Source organism: Natrix helvetica (genome assembly GCF_964273705.1).
Source record: "Natrix helvetica genome assembly, chromosome: 5".
In the NCBI taxonomy this organism is placed as follows: Eukaryota; Metazoa; Chordata; class Lepidosauria; order Squamata; family Natricidae; genus Natrix; species Natrix helvetica.
Genome location: NC_138551.1, coordinates 17,755,109 through 17,770,178, shown reverse-complemented (window position 1 = coordinate 17,770,178; position 15,070 = coordinate 17,755,109). Strand labels below are relative to the sequence as shown.

Sequence of the window (15,070 nt, the reverse complement as noted above, 5' to 3'; positions counted from 1 at the left end):
GTGGATTGGGCTGAAAGGTTGTGACAGACCCAAGATCACCCATGGCTTCTATAGCTTATTTGCACCTGAGATTATCCAGCCCTACTCCAACAGTTACAATACAATACAATAGTAGAGTTGGAAGGGACCTTGGAGGTCTTCTAGTCCAACCCCCTGCCTAGGCAGGAAACCCTATACCCTTTCAGACAAATGGCCATCCAACATCTTCTTAAAGACTTCCAGTGTTGGGGCATTCACAACTTCTGGAGGCAAGTTGTTCCACTGATTAATTGTTCTAACTGTCAGGAAATTTCTCCTCAGTTCTAAATTGTTTCTCTCCTTAATTAGTTTCCACCCATTGCTTCTTCTTCTACCCTCAGGTGCCTTGGAGAATAGTTGAAGTACTCCAGCATACAATCCCAAAGTCTTATATAAATAACTTTGTAATATTTTGACAGCTTGTTTTGAGCACCAATAGCCGATGATTCTAAATCTTAAATTTTGTTTTGGAGCATTATGCAGTATTGGTAATGCTGTTGTTTCATGACATCCTTACTGACAGAGCTCCCTGACGTTCACTGGATTAAATATTAAAAATAAAGTTTTTCTTGTTCTTCCCCTTTCCCTCCTCTCCTGCTTCCAAGCATCACATCGAGCAAAACTTCATTGAGAAGTTCAAACAACAATGTAACTTGCTTTTTTAGAACTATGAACAATCACAAATAAATAGAGTGCCATTTTTTTGCTATTTTAGGAAGACCTTGAAGACCTTATGATAAACTGGACTGAAAACCAAAGCATTGGGGATGTTATACTTAAATATGTAAGTTTTGGGTTTTGCACTAGCTATGAACAAATGCTGTTATTTTATATCCAAAGTGGACCCTTCACTTCTACCCTTTGGGCATGTGAAGGAGCCCTTTGTTTTGAATTGGGAAAATGCAATGTAGCTCTGCTCTTTGTATTAGTATTATTAGACAGCATTTGAACGGGGTACAGTCCTACATGGGGATAGGACAACTTGCTGTGGCCAAGTCACCATAGCCAACTTGGGTGCAGCCGACTCATTATGGCCAGCTCGCTGCGGGACAACTCGCCATGGGACAACTCTCTGCAGGACAATTTAACAATTTCATTTATTTAAAACAATTAAATTATTTTAATCTTGCCATTCACATTTCATTCTGTCCATCCTTTTGCATGCTTTCTTTAATCATTGTATCCCACCATATCTTTGCTATTAATGTAACTCTTGTCCCGTAGTAAGTTGTCCTATGGCGAGATGGCCATGGCAAGTTGGCCATGGCGAATTGTCATACGCCCATCCTATTTATCCTTTTAAGTTTACTGAATCATGAACTTGTGTTCAGTAGAGTTAAATCACTCCCCACAGAAGCATGATTGCAACTGTATGCTAATGATTCTTAGGCAAGGTCTTGATTGCAAGTGTGAAACTAACACCGGCAGAAGTCAGCTTTACCAATGGAATAGAGCAGCGATGGCGAACCTTTTTTGGCTCGCGTGCCACAAGTGGGGGGAGCACAGGGGGGTCGTGTGCGGGTGTGCCGCACCCATAATGCAATGCACGACCCCTCAGTGCGCATACACGCACAACAGGCGCGACCCCCCCATTTTTACATGCTTTTTTCACCCTCCCCAGGCTCCAGAGGCTTTATAGGAGCCTGGGGAGGGTGAAAAGAGCCTCCCCCGCCTCCCCGGAGGCCCTCCGAAGGCTTCAGGGACCGTCCGGAGGCTTCCCTGACGCCTTCGGAGCGTTTAAAACGACCCTCTGAGCAAACCAGAAGTGACTTCTGGTTTGCTCGGAGGGTTGTTTTAAGCGTTCCGAAGGCTTTAGGGACTGTCCAGAGGCTTCCCTGATGCCTTCGGATCCTTTAAAGCGACCCTCCGAGCAAACTGGAAGTCACTTCCGGTTTGCTCGGAGGGTCGTTTTAAGCATTCCGAAGGCTTCAGGGACAGTCCGGAGGCTTTCCTGATGCCTTCGGAGCGCTCAAAACGACCCTCCGAGCAAACCAGAAGTCACTTCCAGTTTGCTTGAGGGTCGTTTTTAAGCGTTTTGAAGGCTTCAGGTAAGCCTCCGGACAGTCCCTGAAGCCTCCTGGGGGGCGGGGGAGGCTCTTTTCGCTCTCCCCAGGCTCCTATAAGCCTCTGGAGCCTGGGGAGTGCGGAAAAATGGCTTTTAAAAATGGTGAACTCAGCTGGCCAGCGCGCGCATGCGCGCTGGCTAGCTGACAGGGCAGTGTCTCGCGTGCCCTGACAAATGGCTATGCGTGCCACCTGTGGCACGCGTGCCATAGGTTCGCCATCACTGGCATAGAGCTTCTTGAGCAAACAGTAACTTCAAACTGCTACAAAGCACTGATGTTATTTTAATTTTTCAACCACATGCATGTTGTAAATAAAAATTTGGGATTCTTTCAGTCTAAAGACTTGGTGAAAACATACCCTCCTTTTGTGAACTTCTTTGAAATGAGCAAGGAAACCATTACCAAGTGTGAAAAGCAGAAGCCCAGGTTTCATGCTTTCTTAAAGGCAAGTATTCATTTGCTGGTTCTAATGCAGTGATCCGTCTCTCGAAAGGTGCAATTTTGAAACTGAAATAAGCAATTAAGGCTTGAGCACCGTGGAAGCACAAATATGCTAGAATAACGTCTCGGTGGCTGTAATGGGGAAAAAAAGGTGCAGCTTTGACATCCAGAATAGGTTGAACGAATAACACCATATACTTTATTTTTTTGTAAAATAGAAATAGCACCTGATCCTAATGTGTTTTAAAGGGGCGTAAGCTACACTGGCGAAAGTTTCTTGTTGGCACTTATAGAAAGAACAAGGAGGCAGACAATATTGGTATTAATTGGTTAAAACATTGGTGTTAATGTAATTGCTACTTGTAAACACAAGTTATCCTCAGGCAATCTTGGTCATCAAGAGACAATTAGCTCCACCCTGAGTCTTCATTTTACTTTTTATTTTTCCCTTTTCCTGTCATTTTCACATGACTCAACTTAATAGGCCCAGTAGAAGAAGTCCCACAAAGCTAATGTTTTCCTATATGTACATCAGAAACCAGTGGAGGGCGGGAGGTTTAAAAACGGATGAACTCTGAGGCTATTAAGTTGGAAAGTAACCTCAATTTCTCAACTTTTTATATCCAAAACAACTTTGTTATATAGTAATATTTGGCTCCATGCTACCGTGTTTTCCCCCAAAATAAGATCCAGTCTTATATATATATTTTTTGCCACCCAAAAAGGCACCAGGTCTTATTTTTTTCAACGGGGTGGGGGGGAGGTCCTTTCACTGATTCACCTTTCAATGGCGTCACTGACAGCGCCACCCAGCGGGAGCCCGCTGCAGGCCCATTTCTGCCACCGCTTGCCGCTCTTGCGCGGGTCACCTCCGGCCTCTGTTTTGCTGTTAAAAGAGCAAAGGCCTCTGCAGCTGAGAAACGGGCTCCAGATTGATGCGCGGCACCCCCTGGCCTCGTTTTGCTGTGTGAGGCCTTCCAGAAGACGTGGGCTGGCAAGGCGGGTGTCAGGGTGTGCAAGGCCTAGTAAGTAGGGCAGCTCCACCCCCACCCCCATCCCTGCTCTAGCTTAATTTTTACCCATGCACCTTGCTCCACCCCTTTCACCCCAGAGTGGGCGGAATCTTAATTAGGGCTTATTTTGGGGATAGGGCTTATATTGGGCGCATGTGTAAAGATCAAACTAGGACTTAATTTTAAGGAGGGTCATATTTTCGGGGAAACACGGTAGATTATAAGCCACTATTTTTCCCATCTTGTTTTCATGGAACTGGTATAGACTCAGAATGGTCTCTTACTATTGATCTGGATTGCTGGCTCTTGTTTTTTTTAAAAAAAAAAATCTGCTTGCCATATTTGTTTGTTCTTGCCAACATTGGAGAGATGGGAGCTACTTAGGCATTCATTCTTTTTCTCTTTTGAATGCAGTGTCATAAAAACGAGAGCCCCTACTACTCAAATAATTAACGGGGAACGCGAAATAAAATTAGCAGTGAAGGGAGACGTGGCTTTCAAACTACCGATTTAATCATTTTTACATAATAATTTAGTAAATACCTTCGAGCAAGGTTCCCAGATAAGCAATTAACAACCTATGTAATATGTCAAACATACATTCTTTTATTAAAAAAAAAACCTCAGTGGCGTATAAGCACTGACATTGCAGAGTTTTGTTTTTAAAGAAAAAAATGGGTTACTTTCTAGAAATAATGCTACAACTTCTCTTGCAATAGATAAATCAAGCTAAGCCAGAATGTGGTCGTCAGAGTTTGGCAGAACTCCTTATCCGGCCAGTACAGAGGCTGCCCAGTGTTGCCCTTCTTCTAAATGGTATGTTAAGAAGCTGGTTTTGTCCAGGGGTTGAAGTAATTAGTTAGCATTTGTAGAATCAAATCAAATCTGGTTATCTGAAGGACTGTCTCTTCCTGGTTACATCCACCCAACCCACTAGAGCGGGAAGGCAGGGAATGCTGTGGGTCCCGTCTTCTATGAAGGTACATCTGGCAGGACCCAGAAGAAGGGCCTTCTCCGTGGTGGCTCTTTCCCTTTGGAATATCATCCCCTCACTTTGTGTTCTGACCGAGGCTTCCCAAGAGCATGGAGCAAACTCCTTGTCCCGACAAAAACCCATTTTATTAATTTACTGTGAATTCTGCTTCTTCACATCCAGCAAAGTCTTCCAAGGGAGGATTTACAGACACAGACCTTATCTGGCTTGGAGAGCTGACAGGCCGATATCTGCAAAACTTGCCAAAGAGTCTCAGAGAGTCGCGAACTAATTAAGGAAACTAATTGTCTCCTGCAAACTCCACTCCCTTTTTGCTCCTCTTTTATTTCCTCTGGGAAGGGCCATTCAACAACCACCTTTGGCCTTACTCCCAAGTCGACCCCTGTTCTGTAGCTGTTCCCTTTGTCTGGGAATTCTTTGCATGCGCACACTGGGAACAGGCTCCAGCTGTTCGTCTGCTTCACTGATGTCTGATTCTGAAGGCATCTGATAATTGGCATATGGCTGTGGCCCCATCTCTGCCTCTGACACAGAGCCTTCATCAGAGCCTTCCCCAGACTCCAGGACTGGCCCATGTTCCTCCCCAACCTCCTCACTCTCCGAATCTGCTGCCCACTCCACTGGTTGCTGGCGGGCCATAACACTTTGCAAGGTGCTAAAGACCTCGCTTTGCCAACGGGCCTGAGGAACCCAGAGTGGGATGGAGCCCATCAAGTGACTCATGTGATTACTTGTTATTGGTGGGGTAAGGTGGGGAATTATTTTTATTCCTTTTATATTGTGTTTTTTATTGTTTCTAAGCCACCCAGAATCATTGAGAGCAAGTGGGCAGCCATATAACTCAAATGAATGAATGAATGCTTGCATGTATGCTTTGGTGTAATTTCCGCTGGGTTATTCCAATTGGGTCTATGAACTCCCTCAAGAAATGAACCAGAAAAATATCTTTTATAGATGTCAGGCATGGGACGCTTGTTGCGCTTGTAAATAATCTGTTTTAATCAATGTTTATTTTCAGTATTAATTTAATTGTAAGGTCTATGAACCATAATTAAGATAGGTAACAGCATGCGACTTAATAGCTACTTGAGATGCTCTTTTAGTATGTGGGCCCTGAAGTTCTTCGTCATCAAGAAACACACATTTCAACAGCAAGGAAGATAAAGCAGTAAGGGTTAAATAGACTGTTCTATGCAGAGGGGAGAATATATATTTATGTTTTACATTTGGATATCACTTCTGGATTTTGTGCTTGTGAGAAAAAAATGAAACGTTGCTTTTGGTTTTGCCGCTTAGATTTGTTGTTATAGAAATGGCTAGTTTGTTGTGGTCCGCCAGTGGATCTGGCAGCAGATTTGGACAGTGAGGAGGTTGGGGAGGAACATGGGCCAGGCCTGGAGTCTAGGGAAGGCTCTGATAAGGACTCTGTGTCGGAGGCAGAGAGGGGGCCACAGCCGTATGCCAGTTATCAGCTGCCTTCAGAGTCAGACATCAGGGAGGCAGTCAAAGAGTTGAAGCCTGTTCCCAGTATGCTCATGCGCAAAGCTGCCAGAAGAAAAGAACAACTCAGAAATCAGGGTCGACTTGGGAATAAAGTCACAGGTGGAAGATGATTGGCTTACCCATAGGGAATAAAGGAGGAGTGAAAGGGGAGTGGACTTTTGCAGGAAACAATTCGTTCAGTCTGTTGTTAGATTCGTTTCAGGAGTCTGAAGATCTGTCTGCGAATCTCAGAGACTCTGTGCCCAGTCTTTCCTTGCACAGCACATTTGGCAAATATTTACATGGCAGCTTTCCAAGCTAGATAAGGTCTGTAGTCATAAATATTCCTTTGAAAGACTGTTTGCCAGACCTTGGCTGAATGTGAATGAGAGGAATTCACATTCGCTTAATAAAAGGGATTTTGTCGGGACCAGGACTCTGTCTTGTGCTTTTGGGGGAAGCCTAGGTCAGAACATAGTTATATACTAGTGTGTAAAAGTAAAAAGTTGAGGTTGTAATGTTGTTATCTTGTACTGTGCTATAAAGAGTCGGAAGTCAACACCTTTTTCTTTCTTCCCTGGTATCTCATATTTTCTTTCCTCCTCTCTTTTTCTTTCCCTTCATTTCTTGCTTTTCTTTCTCTCTGTATTTTATACTTCGATAAAATATTAAAAGTTATATAAAGAGAAAGAAACTCAGAAGCTACTTCAATTGATTGCAAGCTTAAGTCAGGTACAACTGTTTAGGCCTAACTTGCATCAGATTATATACTTTAAAGTAGTACAGGCTGGCTTAGTTACAGAAAGAATGTGCTTAATGCGAAGACCCGTAATTGCTCATGAAAACTGATTTTAAAAACACATGGAAGCATATTTAACTGCAAGAGAGAAATGAAGGTAAAAACCAGTTCATTTAAACTTTCAGAAGTGCACTTAAAAAACAGAATATGTCTTTTAATTCTAGAAAGTGCAGGCCTATTTCTCAATGGAACATCATGGAATAACTGTCAATGTCCTGCTTTGTCTCTATCTTCTCTTCCCCTCATGTCTCCTGGACTTTTAACCTGCAATTGTACACTCACCTTCGGTGTTGTGTTGGGTTGTGGTCTTCCCTCTGTTTCTTTTCCTATTCCTTGTTAGGGATAACTCCCCAATTCCTATTTTTTCTTACAATCCTATGCAATAGATTAGAGAGGATACCTTACTAAAGATCACTTCTATGAGTTCTGTAGTAAATGTAGGCTTGATATAGTTTTTGCTGCAGTGCCGTGTTTCCCTCCCTCCCTCTTGGGAGTGAGATTAAATTGCATTTGGTAAATATTTCAATTTTCTTCCACTTAGGAAAATAAATGTATGCCTTACAAGTCAATAGCTGAACAGCTACAGCTGTAAGATTTCTGCCTCATCAGCAGGTTAATTTCAATTGCTAAACTCTTGAATTCAAGTAGAGAGATTTCTGTGGTGACAGACTCTCAGAAATGTCCACTTTTAGGGGCATCCTGTGGAATGTTGTTATGCACAGTTGCTCTGTTTCAATCTTGCAGACCTCAAGAAACACACCGCGGAAGACAATCCTGATAAGGCCACCCTAGAGAGCGCCATTGAGTCGTTAAAGGAAGTGATGACGTAAGTCTGATAATTCTAATTGATGCTAGTCTCAAAATTAATATAACATATGATTAGGGATGCTCAAAACATTCTGTGTCCAAACCATTCTCTGTGTGTAACATAGGACTTGGAGGGGTTGGTTCCTGCATCAAAATATTTGGGGGTTGTTTTGTTTTGAATATGAACTGGAGAACAGAAGGCAGAAATGACTAGCTGGGGAGGGGCGTGGGATTAAAAAAAAGGCAAGACTGGGAAGTTTCCTTGATGATGGTGTGTGCAGACATTGGCAGCCATGGGAAAAAAGAGAGAAGATGAGCAAGCTGGCGGGATATGTTGAGCTTGGACCATTGCAGGAAGGAGCGAATGCACTGGCCACTACATTAGTGGCTGAATGAAAAAGAGAGAGGGTGGGTGGGTGAGCTCTTAGAACAGTGTTCCCCAACCTTTCCAAATTTGCGGGGGGTGGGGGGAGGAGATGGTTCTGTGCGAGCAGCAGTCACACATATGCAGCTCCATTTGCACAAGAGGCAGTCACGTATGCATGTTGTTTGCACAAGTGGACCTGCAAGGGCGCATCTGCTCGCCCACAGTTTCCGCGTCCTGGTTCCAAATGGGCTGTGGCCCAGTACTGGGTCGTGGGCTGGGGGTTGGGGACCTCTGTCTTAGAAGATTGGAAGTGGGTGGACCAGTACAGAGGCCAAATGGGGATTTGAGGGACATGGCTTTTCCTATTCACCCTGAAAAATCACCCCTAGATCCTATCTGATTTTGTGTTGACTGAAAGACAGAAGAACCAATGTGTTCTGCGTTTTGTTTTTGCTTAATTATGGCCAACCTGAAATGGTTTTTATAGGATTTCCAATACTTGATGGCTTCAAACCTAAAATTATTTGGTTTTTATTTTGGGCATACCCTTATAAATTATCTTGGAAGCAATATGCATTGAGTTCCTTGCCTAATAAGTTATATGGAATGCATCAGCAAGCTCTGTGCACTGATAACTCCTTCCTTATATTTTAGAAGCTGCAGGTGGTTATCATGTTGATATTTATGAATAGCTGCCTAACTGCAGTTCAGTCCAAGTAAAACTGAAAGTCACGTTGAAGATAAGGACTTTTAACTTTTCCTGGAAACTCACAATTTCTAATTTCTACTCTTTAGTGTAATGAGGGATACCTTATTTCATAAAAGTCTTCCCGTTAGTGGTGAGGAGAATATCATTTCTTAAGATGCTAGGGTATGTTTTTTATATAACTTGAAGGAGTGAAAGCTGAAGAATAAACAGTGAATGAAATCGCTCAAATTAATGCTGAATGATCGGTTCCACGGAAGGTTCATTGAATCTCATATTTTAAAATAGAAAACAGAGCAGCCAGGGAACTTAATCTTTTCCCATCATCAGCTTAAAGAGTTTCTCAAGTTTGGGGCCTGCTGGTTTCTGCATTTATATTAGAACTGAGAACTTAGAACTGAGGAAAAACTTCCTGACAGTTAGAACAATTAATCAGTGGAACAGCTTGCCTCCAGAAGTTGTGAATGCCCCAACACTGGAAGTCTTTAAGAAGATGTTGGATAGCCATTTGTCTGGAACGGTATAGAGTTTCCTGCCTAGGTAGGGGGTTGGACTAGAAGACCTCCAAGGTCCCTTCCAACTCTACTATTGTATAATTGTAATTGTGTATATTTGTCGCACATTTTTCACCAGCCTTTTCCCAAACTTTTCTTTCCTCTTCTAGGCACATTAATGAAGACAAAAGGAAGACTGAAGGTCAAAGACAGATTTTTGATGTTGTTTATGAAGTAGATGGTTGCCCAGTAAGTAATGGTGTAGCCCTCTGTTGTATTTTTAAAAAAATGCATTGGTGAATTTGAGCAAAATGGAGAGTAAAAGAGGTGCATGATTCCAAATTTGGAATTTTGAGAACAAGTAGTGGGCACCCAACAATGGTTGCTAAGCTGGTTGTGGGACGTGTCTTCCTATTCTCAGTGTGTTTTGCCAAGCGTCGGGAGGGATCAGGTGTCCAGGCAATTGGTTCTTTGGGAGCCAGAGACAAGAAACACACCAGTAAATAAAGGGATTTTAAGCTTTAAGGAAACAGATTAAAAAACATAACAATCCAAGCAAGACAATACCCAAATTGCTTACAAGCTATGGGGAGCATCTTAATAATGGCAGTAGAGGTACTCTTATGGCAGCCAGATTCCACAGTACCCAATGCTAGGTTCTGTATAGAAACTCCCTACAAATAACCATAACCTCAAAGTGTTTATCAAAACCTGGCCTCATGACTTCATGGTCCTGCAGCTTGCTGGTCAGGTATCTGCAAGATCTGATTTTGATTGGGTGGTACTTGACTCTGGGATGGGAATGAAAAGTTTGAGATTTTTACAGGTTTTACATGAAGATTCCAACCCACCTCTATTTTATTCAGCAAGCAAGAGTGGAAAAAAGAAGCAGGTTAGCTTAGGATAAGCTCTAAACTTCTAGATGTTTCTTAATATGAAGAGGAAATCAAAGTTATGTCATTAAACTCCTCAAAATAACAATGATCTTCTGCGTTGCCACTGCACAGTGCTTTAGATGTGCAAAACTGTATGTGGAAACGCTAGCAAACATTCCTCTTGTCTGGTCCCAAAGCAGACTCATTTTGCTTGAAGAGCTACGGCCAGGACTCGCCAAATGCTACTGCCTGGGAGGATACGCTTCCCAAAACAACAAACCTATCTCCAAACGGCACTGATGGGAGGAGGTTCAGCATGGTCCAGAGACACCTCTGCACTCCTCACTTGGGACTCCTGCCACTTCCTGCTTAATGACCTGCACGTCTTGGGTTATGAAAGCAACCGTGACTGCCTGGATTGCCATTGCTAAGCAATACTGTGATGTGATGTCATGCTTTATGACTGCATTGCTTAGTGGTGGCAATCTTGGTCTTGCTGTTGTAACTAGAGGACTATCTACAGTTCTCAATAATCTAAATGGAGAGTTGGAAACCTTTCAAAACCTGGACCTAGAATGCTTTGAACTGTGGAAACTAGCCTAGATCTGTAATCCATTTTCTCCAAAAATATTCTTAGATGTTGACTAAGGTATAGTAGCTAAGTCTTGGAGGGATTAAATCTAAGCTTATTTTCCCATTCAGACAATATTCAAGCTTTGAATATTCAAATATTCAAGCTTCAGACGCTGATTCAAGCTTTCTGTGGAATCAGATTGATTAGAGCAGGATACAATAGATAAATCTTCCGCATGACCCGACTCAGTATTATGAAGTCAATTCATCTTCTACTGATGTACCCCAGTGGCTTTATTTAGATGTTGATTAGCATAGGGGAGAGCACCAAACCCTTGGGTAACCAATGCCTTGGCATCCGTTACTCCATAGTGACATGCCGAAATTGCCTACTCAGGTAGGGGCAGAATCACTGCAGAATGGTGTTTCCAACTTTCACGGTTGAGGAAGATATAGTAGTCAATGATTACAGAGCAAAGGGTTGTGCTGCCTTTTCAATGAATTTTATCAACGTAGTGGCCAATGCCAACCCAATCCCATATGTGGGTATGAACCCCGATTGCAAGATTTCTCAGGAAAGCTGCTTCAATTTCCTTTAAGGAAGGTAGGTGGTGGCATTACTCCTTCTTCAAACAAGTATTAACATTTCTTTGATTGTCAACAACTCATTCCACCTGGCTGCCCAAAGAAGCCAAGAAGGGCTTGGATCCAAACTCAAACTACAGAGAATCCTCAGGCTCAGTCAAGTCAAAAGGATCCTAGATAATATAAGATCTACTCTTGCTCACCATGTTAGTTTCTGTTGTAGAACATTGAGCCTAGAACAGTGATGGGCCGAAAGCGTGTGTGCGTGCACGACAGCCCGTGCTCACATGCCAACACCCATGCCCCATTTGGGGGCTAGCAGGACCCCCTGAAGCCCCTTGGGACCAAAAATGGCACGGGGAGCACCCCCACCCCCATGCATACACAAGTCTCCCGCATGCCCCTCCCACGCATGCATGGCAGAGACCTGAAAATCGGGAGGCGCGCATGCGCGGTGAAGCTAAGCTAGGGCAACGGCTTGTATGCCTGCAGAGAGCTCTGAGTGCCACTTGTGACATGCGTATCATAGGTTCAGGTTCCCCATCACGGGCATAGAACTAACATGGTTACCTTTATCAGTCAATCAGCAAAATTGTCCAGTGAGCCTGCAGGAATCTTATCCTGCTCACTGTTCCCCAGTTTGACTCAGGTAACCATTAAAAACCAGTCTGCTTTTTCCACCATTATCTGTAATCTCTGGACATGTCGGACCTACCAGCTGTATTAAATCTGCCCACTCCGACTCTTCCTGTTCTCTCATTTTAGGCGGAAAGGAGGGGAGCCTCGATCAGCATTTCCTAGCCTCTCCTCTGGGGTCCAAGTCCTGAGAAATCCAATATATTCCTTACCTAAGAAGGATACTTTATTCCATGTATAAGGAGCCTTATTAGATGTGCTGTGCTGCAATAACAATTTCTGTGTCTTGTGATAAGAGAAGATTCTCTCCTTTTTATCATTATTTCTTGGTGATGCAGCAACCTCCCAACTTTTCTTTTTAATGAGCTTCTCCTATGCCCAATAGGCTAACCTCTTGTCGTCTCACCGCTGTCTAATTCAGCGCCTGGAAACGGTTGCACTTGGGGACGACCTCTGTGACAGAGGGGAACAGGTCACCCTGTTCCTTTTTAATGACTGCCTGGAGGTAAGTCTGCAGTGACTCATTTGGCTGTGACACCCTGGAATGGCTTGCAACGCGGAGGAATAAATAACACCCAAACACCTGGAATCTGTGAAGGGCAACTTGAATGCCGTTTCTTTTTTCTTCTTTTTTTGTCCTCGGTGGAAGGCATTGTGCCGTGTTTAGCAGTCACTCAGCCGGTAAGGACTGCTGGAAAAATTGTCACAGAGAGTAACTTTTTCTCTGCGGTCTTAATGCTTTGTAACTCAATTCTGGGCATTGCTGGGAAAGCCAAGAAAACTTGCTGCTGCTGTGACTTGCTTACAAGCAAGGAAAGCTGTGATCAGAAGGAGAAGAGAGGCATTGTCATCAGAGTAATTAAGAGGACCTTTCAGTAATCCCTCCTGGCCAAATGAAATGCTTACGCTTTCACTGGCCTGTTCTGTAGTATGTCAAAGTTATGATTTATTTAACAGGTTTGCACAAACTCCCATTGGACAAGGCCTCGAAACCCACGCTAGGCATTGACAAATCAGAAGCTAGGTTCATGTCACATGGGAAGTCCAAATCCAATTGCTATTACATAGATCACACTGGGCTAATCTGTGGCTTGTTCACATGTACTGTATTTTTCGGAGTATAAGATGAACCCTTCCCCCCGCCCAAAAGGGTGAAAATCTGGGTGCGTCATATACACTGAATACTGCATTTTTTTGCCTCCCGAAACCCTGCCCCCTTTGCAAAAACAGCCATGCATAGCTTTTAGGAGGCTTCCAGAGTGCTCCTGGGGGCTGGGGAGGGCAAAAATGAGTGGAAAATGGGCCATTTTTTGCTCAATTTTGCCCCAGCCCCCAGGAGTACTCTACAAGCCTCCTAAAGGGTATGCATGCCCTTTTTGACAAATATGGGCCCATTTTTGTGAAAAATGGGCTGTTTTTGGTTTCCTCTGCTCCCAGGAGCACTCTACAAGCCTCCTAAAGGCTATGCATGCCTTTTTTAAAAAAGAAATGGGCCCGTTTTCGCAAAAAATGGGCCGTTTTTGGGAGGTCTGCAGAGTGCAAAACCTTTTTTTTTTTCAATTTGCCTCTTCAAAATCTTGGTGCATCTTATACTCTGGTGCGTCTTATACTCAGAAAAATACGGTAGTTTATGGAAGAAACTATAATTGAGGGGGAGTGTTGTTGCACATTCTGGTAAACCAAATTAACCGCAATGGGTGTACTCAACCCATGAATTGCTGAGTTATGATAAAAGATTTACTTTTGTTAAAACTAGAAATTATAATAATTACATAATTTAATCTGATCTAGCCTCATTTGTTTGCTTTCTGAGACTTTAGGTGGCAGTTTATTCATAAAGGTAAAACAATTCTCCTTAACCCCATTAGATTCACTGAAAGTTGAATTCTGCACCTAACATTAAACAATGTACTGGATTCGTCTTTTAGAAATTGTACCAGATGTGCAGATCGTGCCCAGTTTGCTTAACTCTTGTCAGCTTTAACTGCATTCAGCCACAGCTGTCCCTATTCTATGAAATACTTTCTGTGGATCAGTTCTAGAGGATGCTTAGTTTCCATCTGAGCATGTAGCATTGATAGACTGACATTTTTAACACTTGATTCATCTGAGGAAGTGGTTTCTTCCTTTATAATTTCAGAGGGCTCTAAAAATGTTGGGTTGTTCTGATAGGCTCTTGGTCGTGGGATTGAGTGCCACAATGTTTGATTGATAACGATGAATGTGTTCATCTCTCTGTGTATACAAGAAGATATTTTCTTTGCATGATCTGCAATTTTTATCAATATACTAGTCGATAACCAGCCGTTGCCTGGGTATTTATTTATGGGGGAAAATGTCCAGACCAAATGTAATTTCTAATGTTGGATTTTCCCCCTTACCGGAGGGAGCCCGTTTGTGGAGTTCTGTGAAGCCGTTGTGGCAACTGCACTGCGCTGTACAGTAGAAGTCATTTTACGGCAGTACAGTAGAAGTCATTTTAAGGCACAACAGGTTGTATCTTAACAGAACACCCCCTCCCCCGGAGGGGTGCTAGGGGTGTCTTACCCCCACAGTATGTGTTTCCAAAGAGTAAGTCATCTATGTACTAAGTTTGGTTGAAATTGCTTGAGGCATTCCAGAGTTATACTGGAACACACACACACACACACAGAGAGAGAGAGAGAGAGAGAGAGAGAGAGCGCTATTTTTATATATAAGAAATTGAAGAAAGCATCTATTACATTGATTCTTGAACAAATGCCTTAGCAACCTGATTTTTCCAACAAACATCCCATGTCTTTTCACCCTAACATCCACTTGATGCCCAACAAGCCACAGAACATGCTAGATTGGTTTTCTCTTCCTGGTGGATTGATGGGCCGTGATTTATACTAATGTCTGGGTGGTATTTACAGTTCTGGCAGGACAGGGCCTCAGCAGCCTGTAAATTCTCATGGGACTTATTTGTGTTTAATGCGAATCAGTAACAGGTCTATGTGAGGTAATTCTGTTTTTGCTGCTGCTTGGGCTCCAAAAATGTCCACGCAAGCAGTTATAACCAGAAATGTGTATTGCTCGGGGAATACAAACTAATCAAGTTTCAGAGGCTTGAGTCTAGCACAGGGGAGGTCATAAAACACATCTTCATTATGGTCTGTCCAAGTTGCATCGTTAAGGATGTATAGCCTTCCATGCAAATCTTTCCTAAATAGTCAAGAGTGAATCTGAACCC

General features: G+C 43.1%; 1 protein-coding gene across 4 annotated transcripts in view; it reads left to right on the top strand.

Moving 5' to 3' along the window:
- Positions 1-15,070, top strand: part of ECT2 (epithelial cell transforming 2) — a 61,809-nt gene that overhangs the window by 26,815 nt on the left and 19,924 nt on the right. For all 4 annotated transcript variants that reach the window (XM_081953451.1, XM_081953449.1, XM_081953452.1 and 1 more), the window contains exons 14-19: positions 734-802; positions 2,419-2,529; positions 4,258-4,354; positions 7,558-7,639; positions 9,358-9,436; positions 12,242-12,361. In XM_081953451.1, coding sequence (XP_081809577.1) covers positions 734-802; positions 2,419-2,529; positions 4,258-4,354; positions 7,558-7,639; positions 9,358-9,436; positions 12,242-12,361 — 558 coding nt within the window. The remainder of the gene's footprint in view (positions 1-733; positions 803-2,418; positions 2,530-4,257; positions 4,355-7,557; positions 7,640-9,357; positions 9,437-12,241; positions 12,362-15,070) is intronic.